Genomic DNA, 14973 nt, shown 5'->3' on the forward strand with positions numbered 1-14973 from the left:
CATTTTATGCCATTTTTGGGTGCTCCTGAGGCCCCTGTTGAGTGTGTGTGAGGTTTCCCGTGTTTTTTTCACCAGAAAAGTGCATTAGCAGCACGTTGAAAAAACTGAAAAAAAAAACGCCATACTAACCCCTTACGTTTTTTGTCATAAATCACCAAATTCAAACACTGGCATTTTATGCCATTTTTGGGTGCTCCTGAGGCCCCTGTTGAGTGTGTGTGAGGTTTCCCGTGTTTTTTTCACCAGAAAAGTGCATTAGCAGCACGTTGAAAAAACTGAAAAAAACCGCCATACTAACCCCTTACGTTTTTTGTCATATATCACCAAATTCAAACACTGGCATTTTATGCCATTTTTGGGTGCTCCTGAGGCCCCTGTTGAGTGTGTGTGAGGTTTCCCGTGTTTTTTCACCAGAAAAGTGCATTAGCAGCACGTTGAAAAAACAGAAAAAAAAACGCCATACTAACCCCTTATGTTTTTTGTCATAAATCACGAAATTCAAACACTGGCATTTTATGCCATTTTTGGGTGCTCCTGAGGCCCCTGTTGAGTGTGTGTGAGGTTTCCCGTGTTTTTTTCACCAGAAAAGTGCATTAGCAGCACGTTGAAAAAACTGAAAAAAACGCCATACTAACCCCTTACGTTTTTTGTCAAAAATTGACGCCCTAAAATTTTGGCATTTTATGCCATTTTTGGGTGCTCCTGAGGCCCCTGTTGAGTGTGTGTGAGGTTTCCCGTGTTTTTTTCACCAGAAAAGTGCATTAGCAGCACGTTGAAAAAAACTGAAAAAAAACGCCATACTAACCCCTTACGTTTTTTGTCAAAAATTGACGCCCTAAAATTTTGGCATTTTATGCCATTTTTGGGTGCTCCTGAGGCCCCTGTTGAGTGTGTGTGAGGTTTCCCGTGTTTTTTTCACCAGAAAAGTGCATTAGCAGCACGTTGAAAAAACTGAAAAAAAAACGCCATACTAACCCCTTACGTTTTTTGTCATAAATCACCAAATTCAAACACTGGCATTTTATGCCATTTTTGGGTGCTCCTGAGGCCCCTGTTGAGTGTGTGTGAGGTTTCCCGTGTTTTTTCACCAGAAAAGTGCATTAGCAGCACGTTGAAAAAACAGAAAAAAAAAACGCCATACTAACCCCTTACGTTTTTTGTCATATATCACCAAATTCAAACACTGGCATTTTATGCCATTTTTGGGTGCTCCTGAGGCCCCTGTTGAGTGTGTGTGAGGTTTCCCGTGTTTTTTTCACCAGAAAAGTGCATTATCAGCACGTTGAGAAAACTGAAAAAAACGCCATACTAACCCCTTACGTTTTTTGTCAAAAATTGACGCCCTAAAATTTTGGCATTTTATGCCATTTTTGGGTGCTCCTGAGGCCCCTGTTGAGTGTGTGTGAGGTTTCCCGTGTTTTTTTCACCAGAAAAGTGCATTAGCAGCACGTTGAAAAAACTGAAAAAAAAACGCCATACTAACCCCTTACGTTTTTTGTCATAAATCACCAAATTCAAACACTGGCATTTTATGCCATTTTTGGGTGCTCCTGAGGCCCCTGTTGAGTGTGTGTGAGGTTTCCCGTGTTTTTTTCACCAGAAAAGTGCATTAGCAGCACGTTGAAAAAACTGAAAAAAAACGCCATACTAACCCCTTACGTTTTTTGTCAAAAATTGACGCCCTAAAATTTTGGCATTTTATGCCATTTTTGGGTGCTCCTGAGGCCCCTGTTGAGTGTGTGAGGTTTCCCGTGTTTTTTTTCACCAGAAAAGTGCATTAGCAGCACGTTGAAAAAAACTGAAAAAAAACGCCATACTAACCCCTTACGTTTTTTGTCATATATCACCAAATTCAAACACTGGCATTTTATGCCATTTTTGGGTGCTCCTGAGGCCCCTGTTGAGTGTGTGAGGGGTTTCCCGTGTTTTTTTCACCAGAAAAGTCCATTAGCAGCACGTTGAAAAAACTGAAAAAAAAAAAACGCCATACTAACCCCTTACGTTTTTTGTCAAAAATTGACGCCCTAAAATTTTGGCATTTTATGCCATTTTTGGGTGCTCCTGAGGCCCCTGTTGAGTGTGTGTGAGGTTTCCCGTGTTTTTTTCACCAGAAAAGTGCATTAGCAGCACGTTGAAAAAACTGAAAAAAAAAACGCCATACTAACCCCTTACGTTTTTTGTAATAAATCACCAAATTCAAACACTGGCATTTTATGCCATTTTTGGGTGCTCCTGAGGCCCCCGTTGAGTGTGTGTGAGGTTTCCCATGTTTTTTACACCGGAAAAGTGCATTAGCAGCACGTTGAAAAAACTGAAAAAAACCGCCATACTAACCCCTTACGTTTTTTGTCATATATCACCAAATTCAAACACTGGCATTTTATGCCATTTTTGGGTGCTCCTGAGGCCCCTGTTGAGTGTGTGAGGGGTTTCCCGTGTTTTTTTCACCAGAAAAGTCCATTAGCAGCACGTTGAAAAAACTGAAAAAAAAAAAAACGCATACTAACCCCTTACGTTTTTTGTCAAAAATTGACGCCCTAAAATTTTGGCATTTTATGCCATTTTTGGGTGCTCCTGAGGCCCCTGTTGAGTGTGTGTGAGGTTTCCCGTGTTTTTTTCACCAGAAAAGTGCATTAGCAGCACGTTGAAAAAACTGAAAAAATCCGCCATACTAACCCCTTACGTTTTTTGTCATATATCACCAAATTCAAACACTGGCATTTTATGCCATTTTTGGGTGCTCCTGAGGCCCCTGTTGAGTGTGTGTGAGGTTTCCCGTGTTTTTTCACCAGAAAAGTGCATTAGCAGCACGTTGAAAAAACTGAAAAAAAAAACGCCATACTAACCCCTTATGTTTTTTGTCATAAATCACGAAATTCAAACACTGGCATTTTATGCCATTTTTGGGTGCTCCTGAGGCCCCTGTTGAGTGTGTGTGAGGTTTCCCGTGTTTTTTTCACCAGAAAAGTGCATTAGCAGCACGTTGAAAAAACTGAAAAAAACGCCATACTAACCCCTTACGTTTTTTGTCAAAAATTGACGCCCTAAAATTTTGGCATTTTATGCCATTTTTGGGTGCTCCTGAGGCCCCTGTTGAGTGTGTGTGAGGTTTCCCGTGTTTTTTTCACCAGAAAAGTGCATTAGCAGCACGTTGAAAAAAACTGAAAAAAAACGCCATACTAACCCCTTACGTTTTTTGTCATATATCACCAAATTCAAACACTGGCATTTTATGCCATTTTTGGGTGCTCCTGAGGCCCCTGTTGAGTGTGTGAGGGGTTTCCCGTGTTTTTTTCACCAGAAAAGTCCATTAGCAGCACGTTGAAAAAACTGAAAAAAAAAAAACGCCATACTAACCCCTTACGTTTTTTGTCAAAAATTGACGCCCTAAAATTTTGGCATTTTATGCCATTTTTGGGTGCTCCTGAGGCCCCTGTTGAGTGTGTGTGAGGTTTCCCGTGTTTTTTTCACCAGAAAAGTGCATTAGCAGCACGTTGAAAAAACTGAAAAAAACCGCCATACTAACCCCTTACGTTTTTTGTCATATATCACCAAATTCAAACACTGGCATTTTATGCCATTTTTGGGTGCTCCTGAGGCCCCTGTTGAGTGTGTGTGAGGTTTCCCGTGTTTTTTCACCAGAAAAGTGCATTAGCAGCACGTTGAAAAAACAGAAAAAAAAAACGCCATACTAACCCCTTATGTTTTTTGTCATAAATCACGAAATTCAAACACTGGCATTTTATGCCATTTTTGGGTGCTCCTGAGGCCCCTGTTGAGTGTGTGTGAGGTTTCCCGTGTTTTTTTCACCAGAAAAGTGCATTAGCAGCACGTTGAAAAAAACTGAAAAAAAACGCCATACTAACCCCTTACGTTTTTTGTCAAAAATTGACGCCCTAAAATTTTGGCATTTTATGCCATTTTTGGGTGCTCCTGAGGCCCCTGTTGAGTGTGTGTGAGGTTTCCCGTGTTTTTTTCACCAGAAAAGTGCATTAGCAGCACGTTGAAAAAACTGAAAAAAACGCCATACTAACCCCTTACGTTTTTTGTCAAAAATTGACGCCCTAAAATTTTGGCATTTTATGCCATTTTTGGGTGCTCCTGAGGCCCCTGTTGAGTGTGTGTGAGGTTTCCCGTGTTTTTTTCACCAGAAAAGTGCATTAGCAGCACGTTGAAAAAACTGAAAAAAAAACGCCATACGTTTTTTGTCATAAATCACCAAATTCAAACACTGGCATTTTATGCCATTTTTGGGTGCTCCTGAGGCCCCTGTTGAGTGTGTGTGAGGTTTCCCGTGTTTTTTTCACCAGAAAAGTGCATTAGCAGCACGTTGAAAAAACTGAAAAAAACGCCATACTAACCCCTTACGTTTTTTGTCAAAAATTGACGCCCTAAAATTTTGGCATTTTATGCCATTTTTGGGTGCTCCTGAGGCCCCTGTTGAGTGTGTGTGAGGTTTCCCGTGTTTTTTTCACCAGAAAAGTGCATTAGCAGCACGTTGAAAAAAACTGAAAAAAAACGCCATACTAACCCCTTACGTTTTTTGTCATATATCACCAAATTCAAACACTGGCATTTTATGCCATTTTTGGGTGCTCCTGAGGCCCCTGTTGAGTGTGTGAGGGGTTTCCCGTGTTTTTTTCACCAGAAAAGTCCATTAGCAGCACGTTGAAAAAACTGAAAAAAAAAAAACGCCATACTAACCCCTTACGTTTTTTGTCAAAAATTGACGCCCTAAAATTTTGGCATTTTATGCCATTTTTGGGTGCTCCTGAGGCCCCTGTTGAGTGTGTGTGAGGTTTCCCGTGTTTTTTTCACCAGAAAAGTGCATTAGCAGCACGTTGAAAAAACTGAAAAAAACCGCCATACTAACCCCTTACGTTTTTTGTCATAAATCACCAAATTCAAACACTGGCATTTTATGCCATTTTTGGGTGCTCCTGAGGCCCCTGTTGAGTGTGTGTGAGGTTTCCCGTGTTTTTTTCACCAGAAAAGTGCATTAGCAGCACGTTGAAAAAACTGAAAAAAACCGCCATACTAACCCCTTACGTTTTTTGTCATATATCACCAAATTCAAACACTGGCATTTTATGCCATTTTTGGGTGCTCCTGAGGCCCCTGTTGAGTGTGTGTGAGGTTTCCCGTGTTTTTTCACCAGAAAAGTGCATTAGCAGCACGTTGAAAAAACAGAAAAAAAAAACGCCATACTAACCCCTTATGTTTTTTGTCATAAATCACGAAATTCAAACACTGGCATTTTATGCCATTTTTGGGTGCTCCTGAGGCCCCTGTTGAGTGTGTGTGAGGTTTCCCGTGTTTTTTTCACCAGAAAAGTGCATTAGCAGCACGTTGAAAAAACTGAAAAAAACGCCATACTAACCCCTTACGTTTTTTGTCAAAAATTGACGCCCTAAAATTTTGGCATTTTATGCCATTTTTGGGTGCTCCTGAGGCCCCTGTTGAGTGTGTGTGAGGTTTCCCGTGTTTTTTTCACCAGAAAAGTGCATTAGCAGCACGTTGAAAAAAACTGAAAAAAAACGCCATACTAACCCCTTACGTTTTTTGTCAAAAATTGACGCCCTAAAATTTTGGCATTTTATGCCATTTTTGGGTGCTCCTGAGGCCCCTGTTGAGTGTGTGTGAGGTTTCCCGTGTTTTTTTCACCAGAAAAGTGCATTAGCAGCACGTTGAAAAAACTGAAAAAAAAACGCCATACTAACCCCTTACGTTTTTTGTCATAAATCACCAAATTCAAACACTGGCATTTTATGCCATTTTTGGGTGCTCCTGAGGCCCCTGTTGAGTGTGTGTGAGGTTTCCCGTGTTTTTTTCACCAGAAAAGTGCATTAGCAGCACGTTGAAAAAACTGAAAAAAACCGCCATACTAACCCCTTACGTTTTTTGTCATATATCACCAAATTCAAACACTGGCATTTTATGCCATTTTTGGGTGCTCCTGAGGCCCCTGTTGAGTGTGTGTGAGGTTTCCCGTGTTTTTTCACCAGAAAAGTGCATTAGCAGCACGTTGAAAAAACAGAAAAAAAAAACGCCATACTAACCCCTTATGTTTTTTGTCATAAATCACGAAATTCAAACACTGGCATTTTATGCCATTTTTGGGTGCTCCTGAGGCCCCTGTTGAGTGTGTGTGAGGTTTCCCGTGTTTTTTTCACCAGAAAAGTGCATTAGCAGCACGTTGAAAAAACTGAAAAAAAACGCCATACTAACCCCTTACGTTTTTTGTCAAAAATTGACGCCCTAAAATTTTGGCATTTTATGCCATTTTTGGGTGCTCCTGAGGCCCCTGTTGAGTGTGTGTGAGGTTTCCCGTGTTTTTTTCACCAGAAAAGTGCATTAGCAGCACGTTGAAAAAAACTGAAAAAAAACGCCATACTAACCCCTTACGTTTTTTGTCAAAAATTGACGCCCTAAAATTTTGGCATTTTATGCCATTTTTGGGTGCTCCTGAGGCCCCTGTTGAGTGTGTGTGAGGTTTCCCGTGTTTTTTTCACCAGAAAAGTGCATTAGCAGCACGTTGAAAAAACTGAAAAAAAAACGCCATACTAACCCCTTACGTTTTTTGTCATAAATCACCAAATTCAAACACTGGCATTTTATGCCATTTTTGGGTGCTCCTGAGGCCCCTGTTGAGTGTGTGTGAGGTTTCCCGTGTTTTTTCACCAGAAAAGTGCATTAGCAGCACGTTGAAAAAACAGAAAAAAAAAACGCCATACTAACCCCTTATGTTTTTTGTCATAAATCACGAAATTCAAACACTGGCATTTTATGCCATTTTTGGGTGCTCCTGAGGCCCCTGTTGAGTGTGTGTGAGGTTTCCCGTGTTTTTTTCACCAGAAAAGTGCATTAGCAGCACGTTGAAAAAACTGAAAAAAACGCCATACTAACCCCTTACGTTTTTTGTCAAAAATTGACGCCCTAAAATTTTGGCATTTTATGCCATTTTTGGGTGCTCCTGAGGCCCCTGTTGAGTGTGTGTGAGGTTTCCCGTGTTTTTTTCACCAGAAAAGTGCATTAGCAGCACGTTGAAAAAAATGAAAAAAAAACGCCATACTAACCCCTTACGTTTTTTGTCATAAATCACCAAATTCAAACACTGGCATTTTATGCCATTTTTGGGTGCTCCTGAGGCCCCTGTTGAGTGTGTGTGAGGTTTCCCGTGTTTTTTTCACCAGAAAAGTGCATTAGCAGCACGTTGAAAAAACTGAAAAAAAACGCCATACTAACCCCTTACGTTTTTTTTCAAAAATTGACGCCCTTAAATTTTGGCATTTTATGCCATTTTTGGGTGCTCCTGAGGCCCCTGTTGAGTGTGTGTGAGGTTTCCCGTGTTATTTGGACTATACTACTACTATGGACTATATACTACTATGGACTATATACTACTATGGATTATATACTTCCTGTGCCAGGAAGGGAGGAGGATTTTTATGTAAAACTTTAACTTGGGCCTCTTCTCCCTCAAGTCCTCGTGCAAGCCCAGGACCAGGTCCAGATCCAGTTCCAGACTGACCCCGTTCTGGTCCTGACCGGCACAGAGATCCAGTTCACGGTGCTAACCATTCCCGATGTGCTGTCCGTGACCTGGCGCTACGAGGGCGTCATCTTGGGTCTGTGGGTCGGCGGGACGTCCACCATCAACGCGGTGCCGCAGTTCAGCGGCCGGGTCACCATCACGGCCACGCAGCTCCTGATCGGGAGCGCCCAGCTGGCGGACGCGGGGGACTACGCCGTGGACGTGGTCCCCGTGGCCTCCACGGGGCTGACGGAAAACTCCCGATCGGTTCTCCTGAGGGTTTTCGGTAAGCACAGGGATGATGATGATGATGATGATGGTGATGGTGATGGTGATGGTGATGATGATGATGATGGTGATGGTGATGATGTTGGTGTGTGGGAGCTTCAATGCCGGCGCTGACCCGCGACCATGGAGGAGAGGTTTCTGGCTCATCACCTTCATCTCCTATGCAGCACACTCCTCCACTATTTGCATTCGCTTCCATCCAATCCCGTCGTGCTGACGGTCTTTTGTGATCAGTGCCCCCGCCCCCGCCCCCGCCCCCTCGTCGCCATCGCCGCCACTAATGGCTGACGGCTGGAGCAAATTATTACTGAAAGGTCACCTGCTGTACGCTCGCCAAGCGCACGTTGATGTCGCGTCCTTCTACGCCGCCCACTCGCTCGCTCGCCTCACGTGCACGCTCGCCTCACGTGCACGCTCGCCTCCACCAAGAACTGAAAAGCTGGAGTTGCTTCAGAAGCACAAAATAACACAAACGCTCCAGCTGGGATGGAGATGGCCAGTCCATCAGGATGTTTACGCCTTTCTTACTGATATCACTCATCATCCCCTACTGATATCACTCATCATCCCCTACGGCTATCACTCATCATCCCCTACGGCTATCACTCATCATCCCCTGCTGATATCACTCATCATCCCCTGCTGATATCACTCATGATCCCCTGCTGATATCACTCATCATCCCCTACTGATATCACTCATCATCCCCTACTGATATCACTCATCATCCCCTACGGCTATCACTCATCATCCCCTGCTGATATCACTCATCATCCCCTGCTGATATCACTCATCATCCCCTACTGATATCACTCATCATCCCCTACTGATATCACTCATCATCCCCTACGGCTATCACTCATCATCCCCTGCTGATATCACTCATCATCCCCTACTGATATCACTCATCATCCCCTACTGATATCACTCATCATCCCCTACTGATATCACTCATCATCCCCTACTGATATCACTCACCATCAAGATCTTCTCAAGTAGAAATGTTCCATCTGTCTGCAGTTGGCTCATCATCATCTTCATCATCATCATCATCATCAACCCAACGGTAGCGTCAACCAATCAGCCAACGTCAGCAGGCGGCCATTATACTTTCCACGTTTCAACATCAACACAAAGAACGGCGACGGAGGAACCTTCATCTGTATTTCTAAACCTGTTTGTATCCATCTTCCTCGCCCGTCCTCTCCCTCGGCGAGCAATTATGCAAATTAGGCAAAGGCCCCGGAGGCCGGCGTCGGATTAGTTGAAGCTCGCAATGAAGGCGGAGCGACTACCAATACGTTAAAGCTGCAAGCAGTACGCCTTCCATTTCCTGCTGCCACTAGGCGGCGCCGAGACAAATTGAGAAGGTGATCTACGCCCCCGAAAAATGTGGGGAAATAATATCATAAACCGTCATGGCGTTTCCCAGCATCCTCGGCACCAACAGACACAACAGAGAGCGGCGGTCCCAGTTCCCAGCTGGACCTGATGGCGCCACATCCTCCTCTTTCTTCTTTAGAGGCGGTGTCGGGGGTGACGCTCGCCGTGCCGTCGGTGGCGGTGGAGGGGGGGAACATCTCGCTGACGTGCGCCTCCGGTGGCACCGAGCTCAGCTTCCAGTGGGGCAAAGATGGTGCCGCCCTCACGCAAGACTCCAGGATCACCATCGCTGACGGCTCCGTCGTCATCAACCCGGGGCAACGCGGCGACGCCGGCGACTATACGTGCACCGTCAGCAACCCGCTCAGCGCCCTCGCCGCCACACGGACTCTCACCGTCTTCTGTAAGTCAGCCAGCATCACGGCCGGCCCGCAAAGGCCTTCCTGTTTTCCATGTGTTTGATATCCTTGCTACTTGCTACATTAGATATTATTATATGCTATTATGGTATACTTTACTATTACTATATATGATATTATTATTAATATAAGGGATGCTGATAGCGCCCACCGTGTCTCTCGCCAGTCGGACCCGACACTCCCGTCCTCACCAAGGACGCCCCCAAGGACTGCGTGGGAAGCGCCGACGTCCTGGCGGGCCAGACCCTGCGCCTCACCTGCATGTCTGACTCGCTGCCCCCCGCCCTCTTCACGTGGCAACGTGACGGAGAGGTGGTGGTGCCGGCGCAGCCCGACAGCGGCGTGCTCGACGTCCAGACGTCCTCCACAGACGACGGCGGGCGTTTCACCTGCACGGCCAGGAACGAGGTCACGGGCGGCACGTCGGAGCAGGCGACAGACGTGTCGGTGGAAAGTGAGTTACGAGCACGCGTGACCGCTGAGGATAAAGATGGCGGATTGTTTGGATTGTGGGCCTGAATCCGTCTTCATGACAGCAGAGGGACACAGTGCATCCTGGGAGATTGATCTGGCGGGAATGTGGTCATTTGACTTTCTCTCTCTGACACACTACACGCACTTCCTCCTCCTTTTCACGTTTTCTTTGTGTCAAGTCCTTGTCTCGTCTTTTCTCTTGCCCTTGCCTGGTTCCTCTGCCAAGCTGGAAGGTTCAAGCTGATGGTTTCCCACCTGGATCAGCCCAAGACCACATGCTCTTCTTTCCCTTGCAGACACGTGCCTGGACGTAGGCGAAGTGGTCGGGATCGTGATTGGCAGTTTCCTGCTGCTCCTCATCCTGGTGTTGCTCCTGGTCTTGCTGGCGTGTCTCCTGCTGAGGAGGCGGGGTAAGGACACGCTTCTTGACTTTGTATCCTCCCCCTGAGGACTCTAAGTGGGTTTCGAATAGAGGATAAGGGAATCTTAAAGAACCAGATCATGGAATGAGAACCAGATTGTTTATTCCTGACAATACCGAATACAGACATCCGGGCTTATCTGCAGTCCCTGTATGCCTACAAGTAAGCGGGTCTTATTACAGCGCAGCTGCAAAAAGCACCCTTCCTTTCCCTGCCCGGTCTTTTATACACTCGAGGCTGGAGTCCTGATGCTGGAGTCCTGGACCAATCAGCCTTGCTTGAACCACTTTCATGGTGTTTCTCTTTTTGTTTGTTCGCTGGGGCATCAGGGCATCTTTCCTCTGCAGGGGCATCAAGGCGTCTTTCCTCTGCAGGGGCATCAGGGCGTCTTTCCTCTGCAGGGGCATCAGGGCGTCTTTCCTCTGCAGGGGCATCAGGGCGTCTTTCCTCTGCAGGGGCATCAGGGCGTCTTTCCTCTGCAGGGGCATCAGGGCGTCTTTCCTCTGCAGGGGCATCAGGGCGTCTTTCCTCTGCAGGGGCATCAGGGCGTCTTTCCTCTGCAGGGGCATCAGGGCGTCTTTCCTTTGCAGGGGCATCAGGGCGTCTTTCCTTTGCAGGGGCATCAAGGCGTCTCGAACATTTAGTAGTAAAGCAAGCTGTCATGTGCGTACTCGATGTTTCCACCTTAACTGTCAATTGTCACGTTGGTCCTTGTTTGTGTGGGTGCGTGTGTACGTATCTTTTGTGTGTATTTGTGACTATGTGATTGTTTTAGCGTTTATCTTTAGCTAGCAAAATTGAGCAAATACCTTCATTCTATGTCTTGGGGACAAACGTGATCTCTTTACTCGTGGACCTGACCACCTTCTTGGGGACAAATGTGATCTCTTTACTCGTGGACCTGACCACCTTCTTGGGGACAAATGTGATCTCTTTACTCGTGGACCTGACCACCTTCTTGGGGACAAACGTGATCTCTTTACTCGTGGACCTGACCACCTTCTTGGGGACAAACGTGATCTCTTTACTCGTGGACCTGACCACCTTCTTGGGGACAAACGTGATCTCTTTACTCGTGGACCTGAGCACCTTCTTGGGGACAAATGTGATCTCTTTACTCGTGGACCTGACCACCTTCTTGGGGACAAACGTGATCTCTTTACTCGTGGACCTGACCACCTTCTTGGGGACAAATGTGATCTCTTTACTCGTGGACCTGACCACCTTCTTGGGGACAAATGTGATCTCTTTACTCGTGGACCTGACCACCTTCTTGGGGACAAACGTGATCTCTTTACTCGTGGACCTGACCACCTTCTTGGGGACAAATGTGATCTCTTTACTCGTGGACCCTGACCACCTTCTTGGGGACAAATGTGATCTCTTTACTCGTGGACCCTGACCACCTTCTTGGGGACAAACGTGATCTCTTTACTCGTGGACCCTGACCACCTTCTTGGGGACAAACGTGATCTCTTTACTCGTGGACCCTGACCACCTTCTTGGGGAAAAACGTACAAATTGTCATCAAATGTTCACGAGCGAATACAAAATACAACACAGGAAAACCTTTTTATCCTTTCAGTTGTTGTCAAACTAATGTTGGTCTTATGTGTGTAAATACCATATCTACTGTATCTTGCAAGAAGTACTAGGAAGCAGTAGTATTTGAGGAGATGTGGAAGATGCTTTGTATTGGTGATTTCCATCGGTAGTGCAGTACCTTCAAAGTAAAAGCGTGGGAGTAAAAAATGGTGTGAGCCTATTTGTTATTGCAGCGCGACAAAGGCGAGCGAGGGAAGCAGCGGCGGTGCAGAAGAACCACGCCCATCCCCGGCCTTCGGTAAGCCGATGTCGCTCTTTTGATTGGCTATTGATTTTGAAGCGGCGTGTGAGGCTGCTTTGCTAACATCCATCTCTCTTCTTCTTGTCGCCGCTTCATTCGTCACCTGTCGCCATTCAGCCTCCAGATGTACCAGCTAATGGCCCGAGGGGTCCGGACCGAGGTCCCGACCCCCCCGTCTTTCAGTCAAGCTCACGAGCCCGTCGCCCGCAGGTCCGAGCAGACGGCGACCTGAACAGGATGCAAACCGCTAACGCACGCGGCGCCTCCTCCTACCCGCACGACGGCGTAGACAACCCGGCTTTCACACGCGACGACCCTCACCTGCCCAATCCCAACATCCTCATCCAGACGGGTACCGCCCAAAGCGGCGGGCAGCCTGCGGCGGTCCAGCTCAGCCTCAACGCGCTGCCGCAGGGTGGCCAGCAGCACAGCAGGAACCCACAGATGCCAACCATCCACCTCAACCTCAACGCCTTCCCTGCTGGCAGCCAACACGCCCAGCAGGACGCCAACAGGACCAGGACCTACAATCCATACCCGGTTGGCACGGCACCACCAGGCGGGCCGGCCCATCCGCGTCCAGCCGGGCGCAGTCCCCAGGAAACCGGGTTTACCTCGACCACAATGGCGCCTTCCACGCACACCGCTCAGCGCAACGCAAACACGCAGACCTACCAGCAGGAGGCGGAGCTCCATGGTAGCCCCACCCACCGTCAGATGCCATGGGATCGTTTGCGAGGGACGCCAGCATACCCCCGCAGGACGCTTCCAAGACCGCAAAGTCCAGACAGCACAGACTACACCAGCCACCCACCTTTGCAGCAAACGCCCCCAAGAGGTGGGAACCCATTCAGAGTAGACGCACCCCCAACGGGGGTCCAACTCACCAGGACGAGGAGCCGCTCGGTCGATGCTTGGAACACACGCACCCTCAGAGTGCCCCAGCTCGAGCCCGACAACCACTCCCATAGAAGCCCCCCCACACAAAGGGAGAGGGCCCGGCAGGACTTGAGGGCACCCCCCGTCAGCCAGGAGGGTATGCCGAGCACCAACCCTTTCGTGAGGCCCCAGGGTGCGGACACCAGAGCTATGGCCGACCCCAACCACCTCCTGCAACCCGGGGTGGCTGTGGTTCAAACGCACCAAGGTCCGAGCGCCGGAACACACGGTGCCGGCCAACCTGGCCGAGCAACCAGCTCATCCACCCCGAACCAGAACCCGCCGCAACCGAGCGCCCTCACCCAGGCGGCGCTCAAAGTCCACACTGAGAGGGCGCAGACCTTCCAGAACCGGAGACAACAAACCCAAGCTGCTCTGCTTCACCCTGGGACGCAGACCCGAGGCCCCACCGCCCCTGGGGGCCCACATCCGCCCACCCCTCCGCCTGTTATTCCGCTCAGCCGCTTCCAGAGTCTCCCCAGGACCCGTCACAGATCTTCTCCGACGCGGGGCCCCCAACAGCAGCCTCAGCGACGCTCGCAGCACCGACCCGGACACCACCACCATCACCATGGAAACGTGCCGGTGCACGGCCATGCCCACCCACGCCAGGTAGGCGGTCTCTTCCTTGTGCCATCTTCTTCTCATCACGCGTGAAAAAACATGCTTGTCCCCACGCAGGCTCATCGGGGGCCACCCAGGTGATGGCCGACGTCGGCAGCGCTGCCTTGCCTTGTTTGTTCCACACGGAGGCCGGCGTGTTGCCGCTTGTCCCGCCTTTCCACGGCGCCTCAGTGACGGTCACGTGATGGAGCTGTCACGCACTTCCTGAAAACACCGACCGCCACATCCTGCTGGAGCTCTTCTGCTTTCTCTGGTTGGCTGCTGATATCGAAGCCTGCCAACTTTGCTTTGGGCTTGTTGACCTCTGACCTGTCATGGCTGGCTACGGGCTGCTTTCCGCCATGATGTTCTTCCTGCTGCCAGTGAAAGGACGAACGTCAGTGACGGAAGCTTTTCATTGGACAATCATGGAAGTCAGGCAGAAGGAGCTGGGATGCCGGACGTCGATATTCCTGCTATGCTATTGATTTCTTTTCACTTACCAACTTCCATGTTTCCTGCCCAAAGCAAACCACCATGGTTTACGTGTTCATGACCTGGACTCCATCTGAGGTTGAAGGTCAAATCAGGCCCACGCGAGCCATCTGTCAGAGTGGATTGGAAATATGACATCATTTCTTCTTTTTCTATCTTCTTACGTTTACATTCTTTGACAACATCAAAACTGTCCTTTTCATTCCTTCTAGCTGTGATTAATTATGCGTTAATCATGGACAAACTGATTAATCACAATTAAATATTTATATATATCATGTGTTTTTAAACACTGTGGAAGATTTAAAATGACCCTTCTTAAAAGCAGCGTCCTGCGTTCAATACTCCATTTTCTGTTTTTAGGAATGTTGCCCATCATCCACAATCCTGATGGGAAAGATGGACACGCGTTTGTTCCTTCAAAAGAGAGAACAGTTAGCATGAGGAGCTAACACCCAGATAAAAGGGGAGTTAGCATGATGAGCTAATAACCAGCTACATAAAAGGATGCGCCTATAAAGCTGTCAAGACAACAGTTAGCATGAGGAGCTAATAACCAGCTAAAAGACC

At 47.7% G+C, this 14973-nt stretch overlaps 1 protein-coding gene across 2 annotated transcripts in view; it reads left to right on the forward strand.

The window, feature by feature from the left end:
* Nucleotides 1–14730, forward strand: part of LOC131136580 (uncharacterized) — a 32020-nt gene extending 17290 nt beyond the window's left edge. The window contains exons 3-9 of one of the 2 annotated variants that reach the window (XM_078798042.1): nucleotides 7485–7820; nucleotides 9345–9608; nucleotides 9791–10078; nucleotides 10395–10508; nucleotides 12299–12363; nucleotides 12484–13917; nucleotides 13987–14730. In XM_078798042.1, coding sequence (XP_078654168.1) covers nucleotides 7485–7820; nucleotides 9345–9608; nucleotides 9791–10078; nucleotides 10395–10508; nucleotides 12299–12363; nucleotides 12484–13917; nucleotides 13987–14010 — 2525 coding nt within the window. In that variant the 3' untranslated portion in view covers nucleotides 14011–14730. The remainder of the gene's footprint in view (nucleotides 1–7484; nucleotides 7821–9344; nucleotides 9609–9790; nucleotides 10079–10394; nucleotides 10509–12298; nucleotides 12364–12483; nucleotides 13918–13986) is intronic. The other variant, XM_078798043.1, reaches the window with a different exon arrangement.
* The last annotated feature ends 243 nt before the right edge of the window (nucleotides 14731–14973 follow it).

The sequence above is a fragment of the Doryrhamphus excisus genome, linkage group LG17, assembly GCF_037039965.1.
Source record: "Doryrhamphus excisus strain RoL-2023G ecotype Guam linkage group LG17, RoL_Dexc_Guam_v1.1, whole genome shotgun sequence".
Lineage (NCBI taxonomy): Eukaryota > Metazoa > Chordata > Actinopteri > Syngnathiformes > Syngnathidae > Doryrhamphus > Doryrhamphus excisus.